Source organism: Scyliorhinus torazame, chromosome 9 (genome assembly GCF_047496885.1).
Source record: "Scyliorhinus torazame isolate Kashiwa2021f chromosome 9, sScyTor2.1, whole genome shotgun sequence".
NCBI classification, from domain to species: Eukaryota; Metazoa; Chordata; class Chondrichthyes; order Carcharhiniformes; family Scyliorhinidae; genus Scyliorhinus; species Scyliorhinus torazame.
The window spans coordinates 88628794-88654972 of NC_092715.1; the positions used below are offsets into that span (position 1 = coordinate 88628794).

Here is a 26179-nt window from a genome sequence, read left to right on the forward strand (position 1 = left end):
TAATGTGAGGAACAGTGTACAAACCAGTGAAAAACAGATCAGTCATTGTGTGAAAAATTAATAAAGAATATTTATTAACTTAAAAGAAAGACAAGGACACACATGACAAGACGGACAAGACTATACACACATAATTTTGCATGAAACCATCCCTTGGTCCCCAACTATCTAAGTTTACCTGAACTCTGAGATATCCCTTTTCCCAAACAACATCCAATTTTAAGTAACTCCAGCAAATAATTACCACAATCCGGTTATGGTGGCCACATCTGGGAAATAGTCTTCAGGTTCAGCAAAGGCAGAAAATGGCTGCTTTCTTTCAGGAGACTGAATCTGCAGCCTGCAGTTCTGATGGTAGCTGTCTCTATTGCTTTTCCTTCATTAGTGTTCTACAGTTATACTATTTCTTTCCCTTTGATGTTATTCATCCTGTGGAGTTGCTTTTTAGCAAGTGCGTGTGAATTTCCTTATTTCTCCACTTTGACATTACCACCTCTATAGCCGCATTGTTTTCTCTAGTCACATGTGTAAAATACTTCTTTTCCACTGATAGGTAAATTCACATCACATCATTGCTCTCGATGTTTGTCTCTAATTAATTCCCTGTTTTACTTGATGTGGAGATGCCGGCGTTGGACTGGGGTGAGCGCAGGAAGAAGTCTTACAACACCAGGTTAAAGTCCAACAGGTTTGTTTCAAACACTAGCTTTCGGAGCACTGCTCCTTCCTCAGGTGAATGAAGAGGTATGTTCCAGAAACATGCTGAAGTGTTCCCCGACTGGAAGGAAACATTCCTGCCTGGTGATTCTGACGAGGAATGTTACTGGTTCAACTGGTCCATGGGTGCTGAGTTTCTGTAGGAAGTCTGTCGTGTCACGACAGAAGCTGGGCGTACCTTGTACGATGGGTTTCAAGATGCCCTCGATATAGCCAGAGAGGTTCTCACACAGGGTCCCATTGCCTGAAACGATAGGTCATCCCCACACCCCCACTACTTGCCTTCAAACAACTGTGCAACCTTACACAAATCATTGTTTGCAGCAAACTACCCAGCCTTCAGAACAGCGACCACGACACCACACAACCCTGCCATGGCAATCTCTGCAAGACGTGCCAGATCATCGACATGGATACCACCATTACATGTGAGAACACCACCCACCAGGTACGCGGTACATACTCATGCGACTCAGCCAACATTGTCTACCTCATACGCTGCAGGAAAGGATGTCCCGAAGCGTGGTACATTGGCGAGACCATGCAGAAGCTGCGACAACGAACGAACGGACATCGCGCGACAATCACCAGGCAGGAATGTTCCCTTCCAGTCGGGGAACACTTCAACAGTCAAGGGCATTCAGCCTCTGATCTCCAGGTAAGCGTTCTCCAAGGCGGCCTTCAGGACGCGCGACAATGCAAAATCGCCGAGCAGAAACTTATAGCCAAGTTCCGCACACATGAGTGCGGCCTCAACCGGAACCTGGGATTCATGTTGCATTACATTCATCCCCCATCATCTAGCCTGGGCTTGCGAAATCCTCCCAACTGTCCTGGCTTGAGACAATTCACACCTCTTTAACCAGGGGTTACCCCTATCTCTGGATCTGTAAAGACTTAATTATTTGCAAATGTTTGCATTCTAAGCATTTCAGGCTTCTTGCAAGGCCTCCGAAAAGGGATCAACAGCCACGTTCTTGTCCCCCAGAAACTAATCACAGTATCGGTGTCTGAAACAGCTGAGATCGTTGAAAATTCCTCAGTATTAAAGAATTGTGATACCTTCCAGGGTACTGTGCACATTTATGCAGGAACATCTTGATCTAGTCACACACCATTGCACATTCATGGATGGAAGGATTTCCTGTTTTTGAAGGTATCAGGTAGGTGACTTGGTGCCCTTATGACAATATGGGTGTAGTCAATAGCTCCTTGTACTTGATGGAATGCTGCTAATTCTGAAATCCTATTGCCCTCTTGATCTGTGACACAAGATCCATTGGAAAGTTTATGTGCTCACCCACCCGATCAAAGAGGACATCTGTAACTGCTTTGATACACTCCTGTGCGGCTGATTGTGAAATGCTACCGAGGTTTGCGGCTGACCCCTAGTAAGAGTCAGCAGCATAACATTTCGTAGCCACTGTGACCTTAAGTGCCACTGGGAGGGCATGTGGATTGGCAGACTGGTGCCAGATCTTGTTGCACTATAGCACATATCTAAGTAACCAATTTCTGGGTTAATCTGAGCCTTCTGCACTGGTTTTCTGTCGTATCCAGATATGATCGCCAAAGTTGGTACATTTTTACTTTGGGGTAAAACCATGTTCTCATCTTCTTTCTTGTCCTGCCTGGTAAATGCTCCACTGCCTCCAACTCTTGGACTTCTACCCTCTCTTTGGCCACAAGTTGTTCCTGCTCATGTGCCTCGAGGATGCAAATATGTGATGGTGCCATTCCCATTTTGCAGCCTCTCTGGCATGATGCACACTCATACCTTTACCTGTCATACTCTCCTTCCTCACGCCTGGATGCCCAGTTCAGAAGGGCCAAAGGTATATGCCCTTGTAAGGCCACAGGCCCCACCTTTCAACTCCCTTGGCTATCAGTTTCATATCTGTGTTTAAAATGGTTGAATATTTATGGCAAGTCGGTGAACTTCTGAACCTCTGCAAAGGGTACCTCAGAAGAACATAAGAACTAGGAGCAGAAGTAGGCCACCTTCCCCCTCGAGCCTGCTCCACCATTCAACGAGATCATGGCTGATCTTTTATGGACTCAGCTCCACTTTCTGGCCCAAACACCAGAACCCTTAATCCCTTAATTCTTCAAAAAACGATCTATCTTTATCTTAAAAACATTTAATGAAGGAGCCTCAACTGCTTCACTGGGCAATGAATTCCGTAGATTCACAATCCTTTGGGTGAAGAAGTTCCTCCTAAACTCAGTCCTAAATCTACTTCCCCTTATTTTGAGGCTATGCCCCCTAGTTCTGCTTTCACCCACCAGTGGAAACAACCTGCTCGCATCTATCCTATCTATTCCCTTCATAATTTTATATGTTTCTATAAGATCCCCCCCCATCCGTCTAAATTTCAACGAGTACAGTCCCAGTCTACTCAACCTCTCCTCATAATCTAACCCCTTCAGCTCTGGGATTAACCTAGTGAATCTCCTCTGCACACCCTCCAGCGCCAGTACGTCCTTTCTCAGGCAAGGAGACCAAAACTGAACACAATACTCCAGGTGTGGCCTCACTAACACCTTATACAATTGCATAACCTCCCTAGTCTTAAACTCCATCCCTCTAGCAATGAAGGACAAACCTCCATTTGCCTTCTTAATCACCTGTTGCGCCTGTAAACCACCTTTTTGCGACTCATGCACTAGCACACCCAGGTCTCTCTGCACAGCAGCATGTTTTAATATTTTATCATTTAAATAACAATCCCTTTTGCTGTTATTCCTACCAAAATGGATAACCTCACATTTGTCAACATTGTATTCCATCTGCCAGACCCTAGCCCATTCACTTAACCTATCCAAATCCCTCTGTAGACTTCCGGTATCCTCTGCACTTTTTGCTTTACCACTCATCTTAGTGTCGTCTGCAAACTTGGACACATTGCACTTGGTCCCCAACTCCAAATCATCTATGTAAATTGTGAACAATTGTAGGCCCAACACTGATCCCTGAGGGACACCACTCCTACTGATTGCCAACGAGAAAAACACCCATTAATCCCCACTCTTTGCTTTCTATTAATTAACCAATCCTCTATTCATGCTACTACTTTACCCTTAATGCCATGCATCTTTATCTTATGCAGCAACCTTTTGTGTGCACCTTGTCAAAAGCTTTCTGGAAATCCAGATATACCATATCCATTGGCTCCCCGTTATCTATCGCACTGGTAATGTCCTAAAAAAATTCCATTAAATTAGTTAGGCATGACCTGCCCTTTACAACATAGAATATACAGTGCAGAAGAAGGCCATTTGGCCCATCAAGTCTGCACCGACCCACTTAAGCCCTCACTTCCACACTATCCCCGTAACCCAATAACCCCTCCTAACCTTTTTGGTCACTAAGGGCAATTTATCATGGCCAATCTACCTAACCTGCACGTCTTTGGACTGTGGGAGGAAACCGGAGCACCCGGAGGAAACCCACGCAGACACGGGGAGAACGTGCAGACTCCGCACAGACAGTGACCCAGCAGGGAATCGAACCTGGGACTCTGGCGCTGTGAAGCCACAGTGCTAACCACTTGTGCTATTGTGCTGCCGATGAACCCATGCTGCATCTGCCCAATGGGAAAATTTCCATCCTCATGTGTTGTGAGTCCCACAAATTGGGTTTGGAAATAACAATGAAGACAATTGTTCCTGCTTATGTGCAGCTGCACTTTTAAATGTTCATGAAACACGCATGTACAAAATTCATCCTACACCCCATTTGCCTTCTGCTTCACCCTGCCTTACAACCCATCTCTTTATTATTGCAAACAATTTATTTCTATCTACTCTTTCCGTTCCTTCACAATTTTGAATACCTGTATCAAAGCAACTTGTAATATTCACTGTTCTAATAAATATAACTCAAAAGTTTCAAGTCTTTATACATATTCTGTATTTTTTCATTCAAGAATCATTCAAGAATCTGGGGAGACCAATACCACACACCATATTCTGGTAATTTATTGATGATTTTTTGAGGTCCATTATGATATCTCAGCTTTTACATTATATAGGCTGTATAAAACCAGGTATTCAATGCCTTTTATAACCTGAACAAACAACAAAGAAAAGTACAGCGCAGGAACAGGCCCTTTAGCCTTCCAAGTCTGCGCCAACCATGCTGCCCGTCTAACCTAAAACCTTCCACACTTCCGGGGTCCATATCCCTTTATTCCCATCCTATTTGTCAAGATGCCCCTTAAACATCACCATCATAGTTGCTTCCACCACCTCCTCCGGCAGCAAGTTTCAGGCAACCATTACCCTCTGTGAAAAAAACTTCCCCCGCACATCTCCTCTAAACTTTGCCCTCGCACATTAAACCTATGTCCCCCTAGTAACCTCATCAATTTAGGCTGTTGTTTTTAATATGAACTCAATCCTAAATCTGCTCTTCCCCATTACCCAGGTTTCCAAAAAATGTTTTAATTTTCTTCCACTTCACTGTTACCAGCGTGGAATTCAAACAGCCACTTTTTTTAACTTATTCCATTGAAAGAAGAGAATAGTGGATGCAGAGGAGAAGAAAATGGGGTGAGAGAGAAAGAGTACGAGCCAGAGAACAATAGAGAGGACAGGAAAATTAAAGTTCCAGAGAAAAGAAAAGAAATATACTGCCAATGACACTGCCGTTCATGTCAGTTCCTCCAAAACTGACACACAATATTTATAGAAACTCTCATGGCCTCCAAATATTTGTGACTTGCAACAACTTGTATTTCTATAGAGTTCATCACAAGACATGTTAAAATACTTAAGATTAAAAAGAAAGCAGCGGACCCGGGCACAAGTATGTGGTCTGGTGGGCATAGAACTCTCAAGCAAATTTAAAAAAAAATTATTTCACAAGATATTGGCATCGCTGGTAGGCGATCCCTAATTGCCATTGAAAAGGTGGTGACGAGCTGCCTTCTTGAACCACTGCAGTCCATTTGGTGTAGCTACATCCACAGTGCTGTTTGGGAAGGAGTCCCAAGAATTTGACCTAGTGACAGCTAAGGAGTGGCAATATACTTTCAAGCTTCCCAATTATCATGAGACTTAATTCCAGATTTTGTCACCATGTGTGGTCATGCGATTGGAACACAGGTCTGCAGATCATTACCCTGGGTCTCTGGATTATTTGTCCAGTGACAATTCCACTACGCCACTGCCTCCCACAATCAGAGGTGGTGGATGGGATGCCAATCAAGTGGCTGATGTGTCCTCTCTGGTGCTTCTTGAGTGTTGATGGTGCTTCACTCATCCAGTCTAATGGAGGGTATTCCATTACACTCCTGACTTGTGCCTCGTACATGGTAGAGGCTTTGGGGAGTATCAGGAGGTGAGTTACTTGCTGCAGAGTTCCTAGCCTTTGGCCTGATCTCGTAGCTATAGTATTTAAATGGCTGGTCCAGTTCAGTTTCTGGTCAATGGTAACTCCCAAGATGCTGTTAATGGAGGATTCAGCGATTGTAATGCCATTGAATGTGAAGGGGTAGTGGTTGGATTCTCTCTTGTTGGAGATGGTCATTGCCTGGCACTTGTGTGGCATGAATGTTACTTGTCACTTATCAACTCAAGCCTAAATTTTGTCTAAGTCTTGCTGTATATGGACATGGCCTTCTTCAGCATCTGAAGAGTCGCAAATGGTACTGAATATTGTGCAATCACCAGCGAACTTCCCCACTTCTGACATTATGATAGAGGAAAGTTCATTGATGATGGTTAGGCCTAGGACACTACCCTGAGGAACTCCTGCAGTGATGTCCTGGGACTGAGATGACTGACCACCAACAACCACAATCATCTTCCTTTGCTAGGTATGACACCAATCAATGGTGAATTTCCTGCCCTAATTCCCATTGATATCAGTTTTGTGAGGGCTTCTTGAAGCCATACATGGTCAAATGTGGCCTTGATGTCAAGGGCAGTCGCTCTCACCTCTGGAATTCACTTATTTTATCTATGTTCGAACTAAGGCTGTAATGAGGTCAGGAACTGAGCGGCCCAGGTGGAATGAGTGTCAATGAGTAGGTTGTTTCTGAGTAAATACTGTTTGATAGCACAGTCGACGTTCGCTTCCTTCACTTTGTTGGTGATTAGTGTTAAGACTGATGGGACGGTAATTCGCCGGGTTGGATTTGTCCTGCTTTTTGTGGACAGGACACCTGGGTAATATTCCACATTATTGGTTGGATGCCAGTGTTGTAGCTGATTTTGAATAGCATGGCTAAAGGCGCAGCTAGTAGCGGAGTACAATTCTTCAGTACAATTGTGATTCCTCACATTCCTTTATTGGTTTTGCTCCTATTTGTCCAAGCAAATTAACATCTTCTCTGAAGAATAGCATCTCTGGCAGTGCAGCACTCTCACAATATTTCACTGAATGGTGATTCAAGCTCAAATACCTAGACTGAGATGTGAGCCTTCTGATTCAGAGGGGGAATTGCAGTCAGAGCCTTGAATGGCATTTTAACAAGGGAAAAGTAATCATGGTGGCAGAAACTCAATTAACCTTTTTCCAAGAGGCCCACTTCATGATTGAAAGCACTAGAGCTAAAATAAAAATGACACGGAGCTGCTCGAATTCTCCAGTCAGATTGAGACCACTGATGCAGTCCTGCAGGCATGGGTGCCCTGGTTTTGCTAACATGCATATGGTCTCATTTCTAGGATCTGGAGGGGGCTGGTGGGGGGGGGGGTTAGACATTCTTGCCTGTGGCTATTGAAGGTGGGTATCTGTTCTGCTATAATTATACATGTGGAACAAACCCCCAGTAATTTTGGTCTCGTTTGACTTATACTAATGGAATAGTCATAGACTTAGAAAATCTGATCCAAGTGTTTGATTATTAAAGACATAAAATCAGACCACTAAGTAAATTGCTTGAGGTGATAAAGGGTGAGATTCTCCGGTCCCCAGTTGCGTGTTTCTCGGTGATGCGCCATTCGTTGGCGGCGGGATTCTCTAATCCCGCTGTCAATGGGATTTTCCATTGAAATCACCCCACGCCGTCAGCGGGAAAAGAGAATCCCAACGGCCGGAGAATTCCGATTATAATCAAGTAAAATTCAGAAGCACTCGCAGAAACTAAGGACATTGGGAGAGAGAAACTGGCAGTTTATCAACCTCTGAAATATAATTCCAGCTGAGGTAATGAAAAACCACTCCTGTGGTTCTTTAAGAAGCAGCAGCTGGAATTCTGTGTGTTGAAGTTATCGCAGCATAAGGAAGGTAAGAGCAGGTTATTACAGAAAATAATTAGTGGGTCTGGGATCCTATGCTGGGGAAGGGGAGATCTTGCAATGATTTTCCATAAAGGTTCAGATAACGTTTTTTTCTTAGAGGATACCTGAATTGGCAAAAGGCTGCCTTTTTTGCCTCTCTGAAGGGTTTGATAGGATGTATGTTGTTGAAATCAGCTGAGGTTGGGTTGAAGCTGGTGATCTTTCCTCATTTTAGATAGATAAACATAAACAGAATCTAACTGAACGGTCAAAGAACTTTTCAAAAGTCAGACGGAAATTAGCGCAATATTGATTGGACCGCTCTGACTCTTGGACTCATTACCAGCCTTAAAAAAAAGACATGAAGTCAAGGTACTGCATATAGTGAAACGTAAAACTTAAAATGCTGAACAGTAAGAAACTAACGAACAATGGTTACTACAAATAAATGGCATGTAAGATTACTCAATCATATTGTTCCCATGGTCAGATTAGTAACATTCAATCAAGTCAGTCAAATCTTTATAAATATCCAGATTCACAGTTTACTTTGTACGTGTATACTATACTGGGAACTTTTACTTATTTGTTATTTGCATTTTCCACCTTCACCAGAGCATAGAAATATCTCACAGTGTTGTCAGTTAGTTCATTAAGAAAAAAATCTGCATTTGTTTCCAGCAAAATTCTATTTCCAGAATGTGTTGCTATTTCATAGTATTCAAGTATTATCTAATTAACTGAGAGTAATGATATCACAATATTGTATGGCTATTAGTGCATGGAGAATGAGGTTGCAGCCCAGCATAAGTGCCACTGGAATCCTCAGTTAGTACCAGGTCCAAGGGAAGTTCCCAACCTTGATTACCAATGGTGGGTGCCCATGCCACAAGGCGAGCAGTGCAGAGGCCATAAACTGCAGCTCAGCATGACAGAAAATAAACTGGTGCCCCCTTGGACATGGTTGTCATGATATGCAGACATGCACATAATGAGATACAGACAGGCAGCTAATGAACACAGAGAATAGGACATAACCAATCAGCAGGCAGAACACTTGGGGGTGGTTTCCCACTATAAAAGGCACGAGGCACTCACACTCCGCCTCTTTCCACTGGACACATTTACAGAGTGAGTCTGGTGTATATATCACATAACACCTACAGCACGTGGCTAAGAGCTAGTCTGGTTCAATCAAACAGAGTAACCAAGTGTTCTGCCTGCTGATTGGTTATGTCCTGTTCTCTGTGTTCATTAGCTGCCTGTCTGTATCTCATTATGTGCATGTCTGCATATCATGACAATGGTGATCTCTGAAAATATAAGAAAGTGTCATGCACACTCTTTGAGGAGTCAGGGCCTTAACCCCCAAATGAAGCCACCCCACATAAAATATTCAGAGGCTGGGTACACCTGACCTTACCAGCTGCTAGGAGGCGCAGTTGAGGGAAAGCAAAGGCAAGGCATATCTGGGTTACAAACTAATTTCTGACAGTTCCAATTGACATGATGCAATTATGCTGGAAAGTCTGTGGATTTACGGCCCTGTGTGAACATCATCCAGCATCAAGTTCATGGACCATACTGGTTGTCAGCAACATTGACAATAACAGCATAACATCCTGGAAGAAAATGGAAACATTGTGTAGTATAAATAATAAAAGACACTAAGAAGTGACTTCAAGGGTGAAATCTCATGGCTAAGATAACTGTTATACAAGTACTTGGCCCTGAAGATGTTTGGGCTTCAATTCTGTCAGTAGTGTCAGGCGTGCACTTGTAGGTGCCCTCCAGTGCTGGCTTCTCCAAATTTGACAGGGTCTGTGTGAGGATGCTTCATTTTTATCAAACCAGTCAGTCAATCTTTGTGCCTCCACATCACATCAGTAGGTTATCTATTCCTTGAGTTGGAAATCTAACCATCACTGGTGGTGTGTGGCTCCCTCACTTTTCAGCACCCCGTGTAAGAGAAGCTGTGTGTAAGATGGTGGGGACCTCCAGAGGCCGCTATGCTTGATTTCACGGGTAACACCAGGCTTCTGTGTATTGCTAAATACATTAAGAGTTTGAATCCCAGCATATGGAGCATCTGCCCCTTTCACCCCACACAACCCCTGAATTTCTCAGGTAAGGTTGGAACCCAACATATCTGAATCCTGACCTTTATCAGATCTATTCTGTCAGACACCAATTTGGCAGGAATCCTGTGGTATTACCTAGTGAGTTTGGCCCTTCTGCTTGGCTCTTCCTGTTCCCATCAGCTGATCCTCAACAACTGTTTTGCAATCATTCAAAAGCATATGGTATTCCCTATTCAAAGTTGGAAAACAAGCTATATGATTTTTATTTCAGATTTATTTTCCAAGCTTTTCTTTTATTCCCATTAGGTTCTGCCACTTTGGCATCCTTTGACTAAATTTGCATAGAGCCATAGAGTCAGTCATTTATGGCACAGAAGCAGACTATTTGGCCCATCGAATTTATGTCAGCTTCCCACAAAGCAAACCAGTCAGTCATACTCCCTCACTCGATCTCCATAGCCCTCCAAGTTTATATCAAAGTGCCCATCCAATTTCCTTTTGGAATCATTGATCGTTTCCACTTTCACTCCCCTTGTAAGGAGCAAGTTCCAGATTGTTGCCATTTGCAGCATTAAAGACTCTTCCTCATGTTTCCCCTGCATCTTATCCCAAAAATCTTTGATCTGTGTCCTCTAGTCCTTCTACCATCCACCAATGGGAAGATTTTTTCCGTCTACCTTATCTAAGCCTATAATAATCTCTATCAAATTGCCCCTCAATCTGCTGTGCTCTAAGGAAAACAACCTCAGCCTTTCCAACCTAACTTTGCAACTACAACCCGCCATCCCTGGAACCATTCCGATATTTTAAAAATCTTCTCTGCTCCCACTCAAAGATTTTCATATTTTTCTTTAAATGTAATGAATAGAAATGGATGCAAAGCTCTAGTTGGGGCCTTACCAGAACTTACCAACATGACCGCCTTGCTTTCGTACTTATTGCCTCTATTTATGAAGTTTTGCTAATTACTCTCTCAAAATGTCCTGTCAATTTCAAAGATCGATGCACATGAATCATGGACATGATGCACATGAACCATTAAGTCGACATTGCCTCTTCCTGTCCCTTCTGCCAAAATCATCTCACACTCCTCTGTACTGAATTCCATCAGCCACTTACCTGCCCATTCTGCATTCTGCTGACCTATTTTTGCCCTATTGCAGGAAATTCATATTGTCCTCACTATTTGCTACTCATCCTTAGTTTGCTACTATCAGCAAATTTTGAAATTTTACTCTGCATTTCAAGATCCAAGTCATTTATTTACAGCAAAAAAAAAAGCAGTGGCTTGAGCACTGACCCTTGGGGAACACTGCTCCCTGCCATTTTCCAGTCCTAAAAACAACTATCTCTCACAACTCACTGCTTTCTCTCATTGAGCCAATTTTTAATCTAATAGAAGACGGACCCAACTATTTCATAAGCCTCAATTGTATTAACTAGCCTTTTATGTGGTACTTTGTCAAACACTTCCTTAAAATCCACATGGACAACATTCGCCACATTCCCTGTATCAAACTTCTCTATTCCTTCATGAAACATATCTCAATTAGTCAAACACGATCTGATTTTTATAAATCCATGCTGGCCCTCCTTAATTAATTCAAACATCTTCAAGTGCCTGTTGATGTTTTCACCCCGATTACGGATTCAAAAATGTTACTGATGTCAACTGGCCTGTGGCTGCTAAGACTGTACTTACGCCCTTTCTTGAATAAGGATATTACATTTGCCCTTCTCCAATCCTCTGGCACCTCTCCCATGTCTAAGGATGACTGAAAGATAAAGGCAAGTCCTTCCTTTAGTAACCTGGGATGCAAGCCATCTGGACCAGGTGACCTATCTATCCTAAGCATAGCTAGTCTTTCTAGTACCTTCTCTTTTTCAATCCTGTTCGTACTCTTTACCATTATCTACACTTCTACTGATATTTTGCCAGATTTTTCTTCCTTAGTAAACACCAGTACAAAGAACTCATCAAGTATTCTCGTCTTGCCCTGCACCTATAAGCATATATCACCTGTGTTATCCTCAATAGGACCCAGTCCACCTGTCACTATCCATTTACTATTTGCATGCTGGTAGAAGATCTTTGGGTTCCCTTTTAAGTTGACTGTCATTCTATTCCCATACCTTTTCCTTGCCAGCCATATTTTCCTCTTCACCTCCCTTTGCAACTTATTTTGTTTGACCTGGTTATCACTTGAAGAATTCACCTGACATACATTGTACACAATTTTTGTTTCATTATAAATTATATCTCTCTCGTCATCCAAGGAGTACTGTTTTAGGCTCAATTGTCGGAAGGTACCTCGTCTGTACACTTAGCAACTCTTCCTTAAAAATCACCTTGGGAGATTTTCCTGTCAGTTTCTGGTTCCATTTTTGAAATTAGCCCTCTTCAATTTAAAAGTCATATATTAGAATGCTCCTTGCTCTTCTCTATTGCAAACCTAACATTATGATATGATGATCACTCTTACCCAATGTTTCCCAACAGCCACTTGGTCCACCTAATTTCTGAGTAACACATCCAGAAATGCCTCCTTTATAGTTAGGCCAATGACATACTGATCAAGGGCATTCTTTTGAACCTATTTCAGAAATTCCTCCCCCTCCTTACCCTTTACTCTTAATATTATCACAATTGATATTTAGGTAATTAAAGTCCCTCAGTATCACCACTATGGGTCTAGTACATCTTTGTGGTTCCCCTACCGATTTGTTCCTCAATCTCTCACTCACCACGGAGGCCTATAGCATACCCAGGTAGCTTGATTTTACCGTTTTTGCTTCTCAACCTTAACCAAATTGACTTTGGCCAGACCTCCTAAAGGACATAACACTGCAACATATTCCCTAATCAGTACTGTCACACCACCTCTTTTTTATATTCTCTATCTTTTATATCCTTGTACATTAAGGACCCAGTCCTCGCCATCTTTAAGCCCACTATTGCCACTACATCATATTACCATGTGGCTATTTGTGCTTGTAGCTCACCAGCTTTATTCAGCAATTCTTTGTACATTTACATCCATTCACAATCTTTGCAATCTTCATAGTCTTTCTTAATCTGTTCCTATCTAATATGGTACCACTTTTTTGTCTAGTCCTCTCTCACATTATACACCATATCTGCTTCTATATGCTACATAAGAACCTAAGAACTAGGAGCAGGAGTAGGCCATCAGGCCCCTCAAGCCTGATCATCCAGTCAATAAGATCATGGCTGATCTTTTTGTCGGCTCAGCTGCACTTACCCGCCCACTCATGGTAACCTTTTATTCCTTTACTGTTCAAAAATCTATCTATCTTTGCCTTAAAAACATTTAACGAGGTAGCCTCAACACTTTAATTGGGCAGGGAATTCCACAGATTCATGACTCTTTGGGTGAAGAAGTTCCTCCTCAACGCAGTCCTAAATCTGCTTCTCCTTATTTTGATGCTATGCCGCCTAGCTCTAGTTTCACCCACCAGTGGAAACAACCTCCCTGCTTCTATCCTATTTATTCCCTTCATAATTGTATATGTTTCTATCAGATCCCCTCTCATTATTCTAAATTCAAATCAGTATAGTCCCAGTCTACTTAGTCTCTCCTCATAAGCTAATCCTCTCAATTCCGGAATCAACCTAGTGAATCTCCTCTGCACATCTTCCAATGCCAGTACATTCTGTCACAAGTAAGGAGACCAAAACTGTACACAGTACTCCAGGTGTGGCCTCACCAGCACCCTATACATCTGCAACATAACCTCCCTACTTTTAAACTCCATCCCTCTAGCAATGAAGGACAAAATCCCAGTTGCCTTCTTAATTACTTGTTGCACTTGCAGACCAACGTTTTGCAATTCATGCACAAGGACACCCAGGTCCCTCTGCACAGCAGCATGCTGCAATGATTTACCATTTCAATAGTAGTCCATGTTACTGTTATTCCTACAAAAATGGATTACCTCACGTTTAGCAACATTGAACTCCATCTGCCAGATCCTTGCCCACTCACTTAGGCTATCTATATCCCTCTGCAGACTTTCAATGTTTTCTGCACACTTGGCTCTACCACTCATCTTTGTGCCATCTGGGAACTATGACACATTACACTTAGTCCCCAACTCCAGATCATCTATGTAAATTGTGAACAATTGCGGACCCAACACTGACCCCTGAGGAACACCACTAGCCACTGATCGTCAACCAAAAAAACACGCATTTATCCCCAGTCTTTGCTTTCTGTCAGTTAACCAATCCTCTATCCATGCCAATACATTACTCGTAGAGCCATGAGCCTTTATCTTATGCATCAGCCTTTTGTGTGGCACCTTGTCGAATGTCTTCCCCAGAGTCCAGCGAAAATTGGTAAATTACCACGAGCGATTTGCGATTTCCCCCGCCACCTCACCCCATGAGGACATTGTCCTCAGTCCTGTTGAGCTTCAAGCTATCATTTTTGATTAGGTGCCTCCTGTCTCAGCACAGGTCCCATTGCCTCAAGAATGTGAAGCCCTCCCTACTGCACTGTTCTTCAAGCCACACATTGATATTCTCTATCTTCCTATTTCAACTCTGGCTAGTATGTGGCACTGGGAGTAATCCAGAGATTATTACCCTTGAGTCCTACTTTTTAATTTCCTCCCTAGATCCTGAAAATCTGACTTTAGAGCCTCAATACCTGCCCTCACTCTGTGATTGGTACCAAAGTGCACCACAACTTCTGACTCACTCCCTTCCCCTGCAGAATATTCTGCATCTTTTCTGTGATGTCCTTTACTCAGGCACCAGGAAGGCAACATACCATGCTGGATTGACAATTATGGTTACAAAAAAACCTGCCCATTGTAGCACAATCAATCACTCACGAGACGAGATGCGAACGATGGCTTTATTACGCAGACTTGTTCCCCAGCAGCACAGTTACAGAATGTGGCTGCTGGGAGAACCCGGGCTCTTATACTCCGCCTTACTGGGTGGAGCCAGCAGGCGGCTGTTCCAATCGGGATCCAGTGTCTATCCACCAATAGCCTCTCGGCATCACAGGGTACCTTAATACCCCCAATACATACCACCACACCCTTCTCCCTAACTATGCAATCTCCTATAACAAGATCATTTCTACTCTTGTGGCTCCCTTCTGCATGGTCCCTTTCCCATTGATGCCATGGTATGGGCGGTACTCCTCAGGGCATTGTCACTTTCAGCAGTCATTAACTATAATATCAGTTTGAAATTAGCACACAACTTGAAGATTCCTATAATACCTGACCTTTCCTACTCTTCTAGATGTCACACACCTACTATCCTCAACTCTCACTGCTTGTGGGGTGACCTCCACCTGGAACATATGTTTGACTAACAAGGAGTCAAAGGTTACCAGGGGTAGGCGGGAATGTGTGGTTGAGGCCACAATCAGGTCAGCCATGATCTCATTGAATGGTGTAGTCGGTTCAAGGGAACGACTGCCCTCATCCTGCTCCTAATTTGTTACTTTGTATGCTCGTATGAAACTCTCATCCAAAATCAATTCTCAGCAACAGGTCTCAAACATCAATCTACTATGTAAAAAATCTCTGTTCCATGGTGGTACCCTGTTTAAACTGTTTATTTCAATGAATATCCCGAGACTCACTCTGCTTATGCACTTATTAACTCACTTACTGTTATACCAACCCCAAATGAACATTTTTAAATTTCCATGGAGCAAATTTGAACGGATCGCTTTGTTTAGTGAGGGGAAAGAGAAATATACTAACCAAGCAAACACTTAACAACTTCCCTTTGACGTCATACTAAGATTTTTTGAACACCGTTGGTGGGCTCTGAACCCAAATACCTCCCATTGGTCTTGCTCTGGCTGCTGTGCTATTGCTCTTTTATGCTCCCTGCTGAACTCAAACTGTTCTCACTCTTGCTGCAGCTGCCCTGCTCTTTTACGCTCCCACTTGCCCCACACTGTTCTCGCTCTCACTGCTGCTGCCTCTGCGCTTTTATCTCCCCACTTGCTTTGTTTTGTTCTCCCTCTTGCTGCTGCTTTTGCCACTGCTCTTTTACCTCCCCTCTGGTCTTGCTCTCTTCTCTGGTACTTTCATTCATCTCCCATCTCCCTTCTAAACAATTCAGGTTTTAGCTCTGTGTTTACAAAATGGCCTGTCAATTTCAGCTTCTCAGGATTCCTCTTCACATTTAACTGGCAGAATCTTTTACCTGTCTTTCTAATGTTATTTAAAGATTCTCTCCTCTTCTTTTTTAACCTCTTTCCTTACTTTCTCATTCTCTCTATTTTCATCATTTTTAATCACACGTACAGACCTCATAACCCTCTTCTTAGATTTGTTAGTTTTTAATTTGTTTATTTTTCCTTATCATTCTGAAACTTAAAATAATCTTTTTTTTGCCATATTTCTATTCTGCAACTCCTAAGCTCATTGATAAAAAAATCTCATTTGTGATCTCTTATCCTGTGTCATTATCTCTATCCACCTTGACTCATTCATCTTTCTCATTTGCATAATGCCAAGATCTATTTCATTATTCATAACTTGACCATGCAATGCCTCTCTGCCATAAGCGTAAAGCTGGAAGGAAAAGCTCCGTGTATATCTTAGGAATTTCAGTTCACTTTCTCCGTTCATTCTCTTCTTATCCCAATCAATGAGTTGGTAATTATAATCTAGAACAATAACTTTCATATTGCTCTTCATTTCGGTCTACAGATTTCCTCTTCCATTCCCCTCCCACAATTATAGGTCTGCAGTCCAGCCCCAGCAATTTAACAATCTCTCTTTACATCTTTAATTTCTATTCATAGTGACTCCAATACAAACCTCTTTCTTGTTTGCATCACTCCTGTCTGCAACATATAAAATCAAATGTTCGTTGGTTGCTCTCAGGTCAACCAATTCACTGGTTGAAATGTTTTTTTGTTACAATTACCAATCAGCCCCTTTGATAAGACCGGAGTCCCACATTTGTCTCCAAATGATCTTTAACTGAGGTTCTCATGCTGTCTGGATTGTTGGGTAGGTTGGGGGCTGGAGCTAAATGGATTCTCAGAGGAATGCTCTCATGCCTTTCGCACCTCCTGCAAATTTCAAAGCCTTGTGTAGAGCAGATGGAAGTGCTGCAATCTCGTGACTCCAACAGAATTTCTTTCTGGATGGTGACCTGATTTTTCAGGATCCCATCTGATCTTCCACCCCCATTAGGACTCTTGTGCTTGACATGTCCAAATATTTAATTTATACTCTGAGGAACTTTGGGGATGGTACGCACTCATCGTCCGTGATCATGTCAGCAGTCACAGCATTTTGACCTCAGCAGATTTGCCATTTTAAAAATTACTAGTGCCTACCTCTTCAAACAGTTAGGTTCCAATAAGAAAGATGCAGGCTCAATGCAAATCCACATGTAGATAAACTCCACCTTTAACTGATGTGAGTGAAGAAAGACAAATTGCTGGCTAATGCAACTCCCATTGGTCTCCCAACATTCCCCAAATTTCTGTGATAATGGAGAAGGAATAATTTAAGTTCCACTGAATATCTAAAATGTCCTTCTGAGGTCTAAGCATTAATAATTATAGCACCTTATTACATCCTCAGGAAGTCCCAAAACATTTAACACTAAAATAATTGCTTTTCGAAGTATAGTCACTGTTGTCATTTGGACAATCATTGCAGCTATTTGTTTTCACATAGCAATGTTCCACAAATGGCAAGCAAGATTCTTCTGGTGATGTTGGTTCAGGGAGGTATCATAACACCTGGACAGGGCGGCATGTGGCGCAGTGGTTAGCACTGGAACTGCGGCATTGAGGACCCAGGTTCGAATCCCGGCCCTGGGTCACTGCACATTCTCACTATGTCTGCGTGGGTTTCACCCCCACAACCCAAAGATCTGCTGGTTAGGTGGATCGTCCATGCTAAATTTCCCCTTAATTGGAAAAATAAAAATAATTGACTACTCTAAATTTAAAAAAAAAACACCTGGACAATTCTCTGCTCTTCTTGAACTAGCAGCTACCTAAATAGGCAGAAAGCATCTAATTCAAAAATGAGTATTTCTAACTATGAGCACTCCCTTAGTATTGCACTAAAGCATTAACCTAGATTATGTATGGGTCCTGAAATGGGGTCTGATCTCACAGCCTTCTGATTTGGAGGCAAAAATTGCGACCAACTAAACCAAACTGACACACAAATGAACAAGTGGAAATGAAAAGAAAAATTGTGACTGGAGATCTGAAATAAAAGAGAAAATTTTGGAAATGTGCATCAATTATAATGATGTGTCACTGTTGACTCACCTCATTCTCACCTGCAGCTCAGAAGATTCACTTCAAAGATATTCAAGATGCACTCCAAATAAATTCAACACTCACTCCATAGCTATGAGCACATAACTGAGGCTGACATTTTAGTGCAATACAAGGTAAATGGTACACAGTCAGTCAGAATGTTAAATGAAAGCCTTTCTGTCCTCTTAGGTGGATGTGGAGGGTCCAGTGCAATATTTAAAGAAAAGCAGGGGAGTTCTCTCTTATCTTGGTCAATTAAGATCACTAAAACAGATAATATTGTTATTTATCGCATTGTTATTTGTGGGACTTTGCTATGCAAAAACTAGTTGCCACGTTTATCTACATTGTAACAATCACTTCACCAAAAGTACTTAATTGGCAGTGAAGCACTTTTGGAATAATCCAAGGTCACAAAAGTCACTATACAAATGCAAGTTATTTCTTTACCTAAAACATCAATATATCTTTCTCTTATAGAGACTAATTGACATGCTGTCCATTTCTAGGGGGAATTAGCTCAAGTGGCTTTGCATGTGAGAGGTAGTGGGATCGATGCCCACATTCTCTATTTTGACTTTATGGGCGGCACGGTATACAATGTTAGTACTGTTGCTTCACAGCGCCAGGGTCCCAGGTTCGATTCCCGGCTTGGGTCACTGTCTAAGCGGAGTCTGCATGTTCTCCGTGTCTGCGTGGGTTTCCTCCGGGTGCTCTGGTTTCCTCCTACAAGTCCCGAAAGACGTGCTTGTTAGGTGAACTGGACAACCTAAATTCTCCCTCTGTTAAGGCGCCAGAGTGTGGCGACTAGGGGATTTTCACAGTAACTTCATTGCAATATTAATGTAAGCCTACGTGAGACACTAATAAAGATTATTATCGCATTCTCTTTGTTTTTATTTCAAATGAATTAGTTCATTATCATCTGAATAACTTTTATTTACACACTGCAAATTGAAGAGCATCAAACTATCAATGGTGCATACAGAGATTGTGCTAAAAACTATGAGAAAGCACTCCTGAAGGACTAATATTCCGTATGTATTATCCAATGTCTGTTTCCGTATTTACATTGTGTACTTATCCTACGTTCTATACTTTCATGTATGGAGCGATCTGCCTGGACTGTACAAAGAACAATACTTTACTCTGTACCTTGGTACACGTGACAATAAATCTAAATCTAATCTAATTATATTCTTCTCCATCCTTCCACTGGGATCCAGGCAAGCACGTCTTACTCAAGGTATACCTAATTTTTCTGGCCCTCCCAATACAGGCTCATTCCCCAGGAAGGCTTTACACAGGGAATGACAGCAAAGGGGTGGAAATAGGAATGCAAATGCAGGCCTAGAGCACAACAGCTGTAAAACATCAAGACAAGAAGGTCACAGGGAGCAGAAAAAATGTGGACCCATCTTTATAATCTTTATTAGTGTCACAAGTAGGCTTACATTAACACTGCAATGAAGTTACTGTGAAAACCCTTAGTCGCCACACTACGGTGCCTGTTCTGGTACACTGAGGGAGAACTCAGAATACCCAATTCCCCTAATTCCCCATGTTTTGGGACTTGTGGGGAGAACATGCAGATTCCGCACAGACAGTGACCCAATCCTAATTTACAATTAATTATTATTTTTGATCATTCCTGGGCCCCATTCGACACACAGAGTGCAACCATAGGTCTCTATGTAGACACAAATGCTCATTCAGGGTTCCCAGGAAATTCTGAAGTAGCAGAGCTGGGGCAGAGGCCTCAGAGGAAATTGTCCCTTTAATCTCTATGAAGATTAACATTTTTAACCAGGCATAAAATTAGGACAATTAGAAACATGAGTAGGCCATTTGTCCTATTGAGCCTGCTCTGGCATTCAATAAGATCATGGCTGATCTGATTGTGGCCTTAACTCCACTTTCCTGCTGATCTCTCTCCCTTGTAGATCAATAATATGCCTAAAACTATGCCAAACTCTGCCTTGAATATATTCCTTGACCCAGCCTTCACTGCACTCTGTGGAGTAGAATTCTAAAGATTAACCATCTACTGAGAGAAGAAATTACTCCACGTCTCTGTCTTAAATGGGAATTTCATTGCCCAATGCCGATAATGTAATTGGTGATCAGGCGGAGAATCCATTCTGATGCCCAAATTTGGGTGGCGCCGGTTTTACGGCGGTTTTCGAGTCTCCACCCCCTCCGAAATGGTATCATGACGTCGCACGCCATGGCAACGCAATGCTCCGCCCCCGATGGACCGAGTTCCTGACGGCGCGGTTGACGTGTTTCCAGCGCCGCCACACTCTGCCGGGATCCATGTCGCTGGCCGGAAGGGGCTTCCGTGAGGGCTGAGGGGATTGGTGGGGGTGGGCGAGGTGGCCTATGGGGACATGTTTGGCGAGTCGGGTCCGCGCATGTCCGGTGCCATGTTGTGTGGCGCAACAGATTGTCACCATGCGCATGCACGCCCACGGACCCGGCCATTCTCCGGCCAATTTCGGCACGGGAGCCGGGAGTTTCACACGGCACCGCTGCTCGCCCCTCACTGGTCCTGGAATCGGTGAGGGTTCGGTGTCGATCTTGGCATCGTAAAATGCCCACGCATTCTCCATTTAGCCGGCACTTAGCCTCTGAAACGGAGAATGCAGCCCGTGAAGTCTAATTTTCGGTGGGTATGGCTGGGCGTTTCAGACTGGCTTTGTCGGTGAGATCCACACTGTTATAATCTCCCAAATGGAGAATCGTGCCCACGGTCTAAATGACACTTAGGTAACAACTCTCCGGCTGATGGGATTCGCTTTTCCCTCTGGCAGTGCACCCCCACCTGTAGATTGGGGGTGGAGTGTCTTCAATGCGAAATCCCATTGACAAGTGGCGAGAAGATAGAATACTGCCGCCACCGAACGGCACACCGCCATGAAACACGTGGCTGGATGACCAGAGAATCCTGCCCTTAGTCACTTTTTGAGAGAATTCCACCCAAGAACTCGAAATGTGTTTGATTAATTATTTTAAAGTACAAAATTCTTTATATTTGCATTTTTTTGCAGAATTTGGTGGATGACGTGAATGTCATCAACTCCCAAACCACTGTGGCATTTAAATAAACTACTGCTCCTTTGTTCCAATGTAACACTCCTATGTCCACATTATAAGGGATAACTAAGAGACAGAAACATGTGAAAAGTATCAAAACAAACATTGTTTCTCTTCACTATAAATTTTTATAAGATATACCTTTGAGCTCCCAGATGACGCAGTCAATTGGTTGAGAGAGAAATAATGATTTATAAACGAGCATTAAAGGCCTTAATTTCAGCTTCCAACTGTAAACTATTTAAAGCAAGCAATGAGGCACTTGGATAATGGCAGCATTATTGCTTTCTGACTTGGCTTGAAGAAATAATCAGCCTACAGGGAAAAACATAGAATGTATCCATCATAAATCCTAGGTTGGTTTGTTCTTTAAACATAATTTTTCCCTTAGAGCTGTTCAATCCCTATACAAAGTGTTGTTTTATTAATCCAACGATGGAAATGAAATTTGTGCTTTGATTGGTTTCTTTCACAACAGTGTTCAGAGGGATACAGAAATAGACATTATAACATCAGAGAGATTAAATGAATCAACAAATAAATGGAGGAAAGGATTTTAATAAAACATAAAAGACTGAGTGGAGAGTACTTTGATTGTCTCCTCCTCCTGATTTACTCAGATACCCTCCAAGCAATTACAGCATGTTAAAACTAATATAATCTAACTTTTCCAATGGAACGCAAGGAAGGTTGCCTGAAAATTGAACAGCTTTGCTGTTTTTAATTTGTTCTGAGAACTTTCAATTGTTTTGGCATAAAGTATTACTGCCCATATCTTCATTTAGAATAGATTTTATTGCTTAAAGAAATTCATAATGTAATGAAAAAGCAATTATTTTCTTTAGTGCATACTAACATAAGTAGCACATATATTTGGGATTCACACTTCAGAAACTGAGAGGAAGTTACAATTCAAATCAGTATCAATTCCAGTAACCAGTTCAGTGGCACACTTATTGGGCTGCATTCCCCGTTTCAGAAACTAAGTGAAAATGAAAATTGCTTATTGTCACAAGTAGGCTTCAAATGAAGTTACTGTAAAAAGCCCCTAGTCACCACATTCCGGCGCCTGTTCGGGGAGGATGTTACGGGAATTGAACCGTGCTGCTGGCCTGCCTTGGTCTGCTTTCAAAGCCAGCGATTTAGCCCTGTGCTAAACAGTGCTGACACCAGGACTGAATCGCGTGAGTTCTACAGCCTTGAAAGCGGCGCTGGTCCCGGAGTGAATCAAGACATCCTAATGGGCTAGCACAGGCGCCACATGGAACGAGCAAAATTCCAACCAACGCTGGCATGTGATTCGCTGGGGTTGAGATCGGGCACTGGAGAGACTGACAAGCAGGAGCTGCATGAATGAATATTTTGCATCAGTATTCACTAGAGAGGGAGCTTGTTGCGAGTGAGAACAGCGTGAACCAGGTTAATAGGCTCGAACAAGTTGCTATTAAGAAGGAGAATGTGCTGGAAATTTTGAAAAGCATCAGGATAAAATAAGCCCCCTGAGCCATACAGGATATACCCAAGGTTACTACGGGAAGCAAGGGAGGAGATTGCTGCGCCGTTGCCAATGATCTTTGCATTGACACTCTCTACTGGAGTAGTACCAGATGATTGGAGGGAGGCGAATGTTGTTCCCCTGTTCAAGAAAGGGAATCGGGATATCCCTGGGAATTACAGACCAGTCAGTCTTACGTCTGTGGTGAGCAAAATACTGGAAAGGATTCTGAGAGATGGAATTTATGATTATTTAGCAAAACATAGTTTGATTAAAGATAGTCAGCATGGCTTTGTGAGGGGCAGGTCATGCCTCACAAGCCTCATTGAATTCTTTGAGGATGCGACGAGACACATTGATGAAGGGCAGGCAGTGGATGTGGTGTATATATCTATTTCAGTAAGGCATTTGATGGTAGGCTCATTCAGAAAGTCAGGGGACATGGGATATAGGGAAATTTGGCTGTCTGGATACAGAATTGGCTGGCCGAAAGAAGACAGTGAGTGATAGTGGATGGAAAGTATTCCGCCTGGAGATAGGTGACCAGTGGTGTGCCGCAGGGATCTGATCTGGGACCTCTGCTCTTTGTGTTTTTTATAAATGACTTGGATGTGGAAGTGGAAGGGTGGGTTTGTAAGTTTGCCGATGACACGAAGGTTGGTGGAGTTGCAGATATGGTTAAAGGCTGTTACAGGTTACAACAGGACATTGACAGGATGCAGAGCTGGGCTGAGAAGTGGCAGATGGAGATCAACCGAGATAAATGTGAAGTTGATTCATTTTGAATTTGAATACAGGGTTAAAGGCAGGATTCTTGGAAGTGTGGAGGAACAGAGGGATTTTGGGGTCCATGCACATAGATCCCTCATAGTTGCCACCCAGGTTGATAGGGTTGTTAAGAAGACGTATGGTGTGTTGGCTTTCATTAACAGGGGATTCAGTTTAAGAGCCGTGAGGTTTTGCTGCAGCTTTATAAAACACTGGTTAGACCACACTTGGAATATTATGTCCAGTTCTGGTCACCTCATTATAGGAAGGATGTGGATACTTTGGAGAGGGTGCAGAGGAGAGTTACCAGGATGCTGCCTGGACTGGAGGGCATGTCTTTTGAAGAAAGATTGAGGGAGCTAGGGCTTTTCTCACTGGAGCGAAGAAGGAGGAGAGGTGACTTGATGGAGGTGTACAAGGTGTTGAGAGGCATGGATAGAGTAAATAGCCAGAGACTTTTCCCCAGGGCGGAAATGGCTATCACGAGGGGACATAATTTTAAGGTGATTGGAGGAAGGTATAGGGGAGATGTCAGAGGTAGGTTCTTTACACAGAGAGTGGTGGGTGGTCAGAGTCATTAGGAACATTTAAGCGACTCTTGGACAAGCACATGGACAGCAGTAAATTAAAGGGGTGTAGGTTAGGTTGATCTTAGTTTAGGATTAATGGTCGGCACAACATCGTGGGCCGAAGGGCCTGTACTATGTTGTACTGTTCTATGTTCACAAACCCTCATCTCAGCCAAGAGGATGGCACTGGTTGCGCTGAAGCTGCCCCTCCCATTGATGGGTCGGCTGAGACCAGAGGGTACCTAGGGGGGTGGCCTGGGGAGGCACCCATTTGACCCGCGGTGCTAAGTTCGCAGTGGGCAGTCAGCAGCAGGCGCAGCACCATGTTTGCCTTGCAGGCTGTGGAAATGGAGGTCAATGCCTGTCCACCCAACCCCACCTCACAGCCACCCCAGGCTACTCCCCCCAAACCTGGCAGAAGCCCCCCCCCCCCCCCCCCCCGCCCCCCCCCCCCCCCCCGCCCCCCCCGGCCAGCAGCATAACTGTCAGCATACTGTAGCAATGTTTGACACTTTTCGTATCCCCCTTCTTTCTCTCAGCAGCCACAGCGCCTGTTTCACAATTTTAAAAACAACAAGTGAACCTCGCCGTCGGTAATTCCTCCTGGTGCAGGTGGAGAATCGCGGGGTCCCTGGAAATTGCTGGGTCTGGCCCGTTAATGATATGCCAACACCGTTTACTGCATAATTTGCATGCTCATGCCGGAGTGCAGTGTGGAACGCATTCACGCCGCTCAAGAGCATGGCATTCCGGCGGGCGCCTGCCTCGATTTTCGGTTGACATGCAAATCTCCGCCCGATCGTGTTTCCCGATTCCGGCGTCGCTGGACGGAGAATCCAGCCTATTATGTAACTTGCACCAGCAACTATTAAAATCAATATATTCAGCAGATAGTTTTAAATGTTATTTTCAATTGACACTTTAATATAATTAGTGCATGGGAAGCCATTGCAACAGTTGTTGCTTATGATGTATAAAAATTTAGTGATTCTTCAATGTACAAACAAGACAAAGAACACAAGTAATTTTCAGTACTACAAAATGGAAATTAATCTTTCATAGAGTCCCTGTAATGTCTGCTGTAAAAGGAACTGTATTTGCCACTCACCTGTCTGTTTCGTTCATCCACAATCCGCGTGATCTGAATCTTTTTTCTCCCCATCCTCGCTGTTTCTCTTCTCTCCTCTTCTTTAAGTCCTGTACTCTTGACCTTAACTCAGTCCCGTTTTCTCAATACAACTCTTTCTTCTCACTCCTTACTTCGCTCAATTCACAGATTCTTGCATCTGTCCCTGTGTATATATAAAAACAAAATCTGTAAAACAGGACACCCTTCAACTCGTGAGCAAGGTAAAATATATGGCAGATTCCATTTGCAGGTTAAGGGTGCAATCTCAAAAAAATGGTGATGCTGGAGAGGGTGGGCAGGTGTTCTGGGGAAGCAGCACTCCACTCCAGGCATTCCCAATCCAATGGCACAGAAATGAGCAGGAATATATCAGTAAGAAGAAAGGTGGTGCACCCCACATCAGAAAAACAGGCCAGATCCTAAAGAAATCTGAACAGTTTTATTTTAAAGAAGTGGATCGACATTTTCATGGGGGGCGCAAGAGGGCAAAATCAGAGTTGGGGGAAAGACCCAAGACAATCTTCCCACGGTGGTGGGAATTCCAGCCACTTGAAGCAGATTACATCAGAAAAGACATGACATGGTGGCATTTGAGCCTTCCTGCCTCATATGAATTAGACGCCTTCCCACTGATCGAGCAATTTCTGTCAGGGTTAGAGCACTGCAGTGTACGAACCGGTGCAATCCTGGTGTAATCATTATCATTGTAACTGAAGGAATTTCAGATCATACTTTCAGGAGTGATTCACTTAAGAGGTGAGCGAGTGCCAAGGCAGGCTGGTTAGAAAACTTTGTTTCAA

General features: G+C 43.2%; 1 protein-coding gene across 12 annotated transcripts in view; it reads right to left on the reverse strand.

Annotated features, from left to right (window-relative positions):
• The window catches only part of mef2cb (myocyte enhancer factor 2cb), a 425410-nt gene that overhangs the window by 180578 nt on the left and 218653 nt on the right, over positions 1 to 26179 (reverse strand). For all 12 annotated transcript variants that reach the window (XM_072516239.1, XM_072516247.1, XM_072516242.1 and 9 more), the window contains one exon: positions 25359 to 25542. In XM_072516239.1, the coding sequence (XP_072372340.1) occupies positions 25359 to 25412 (54 nt within the window). In that variant the 5' untranslated portion in view covers positions 25413 to 25542. The remainder of the gene's footprint in view (positions 1 to 25358; positions 25543 to 26179) is intronic.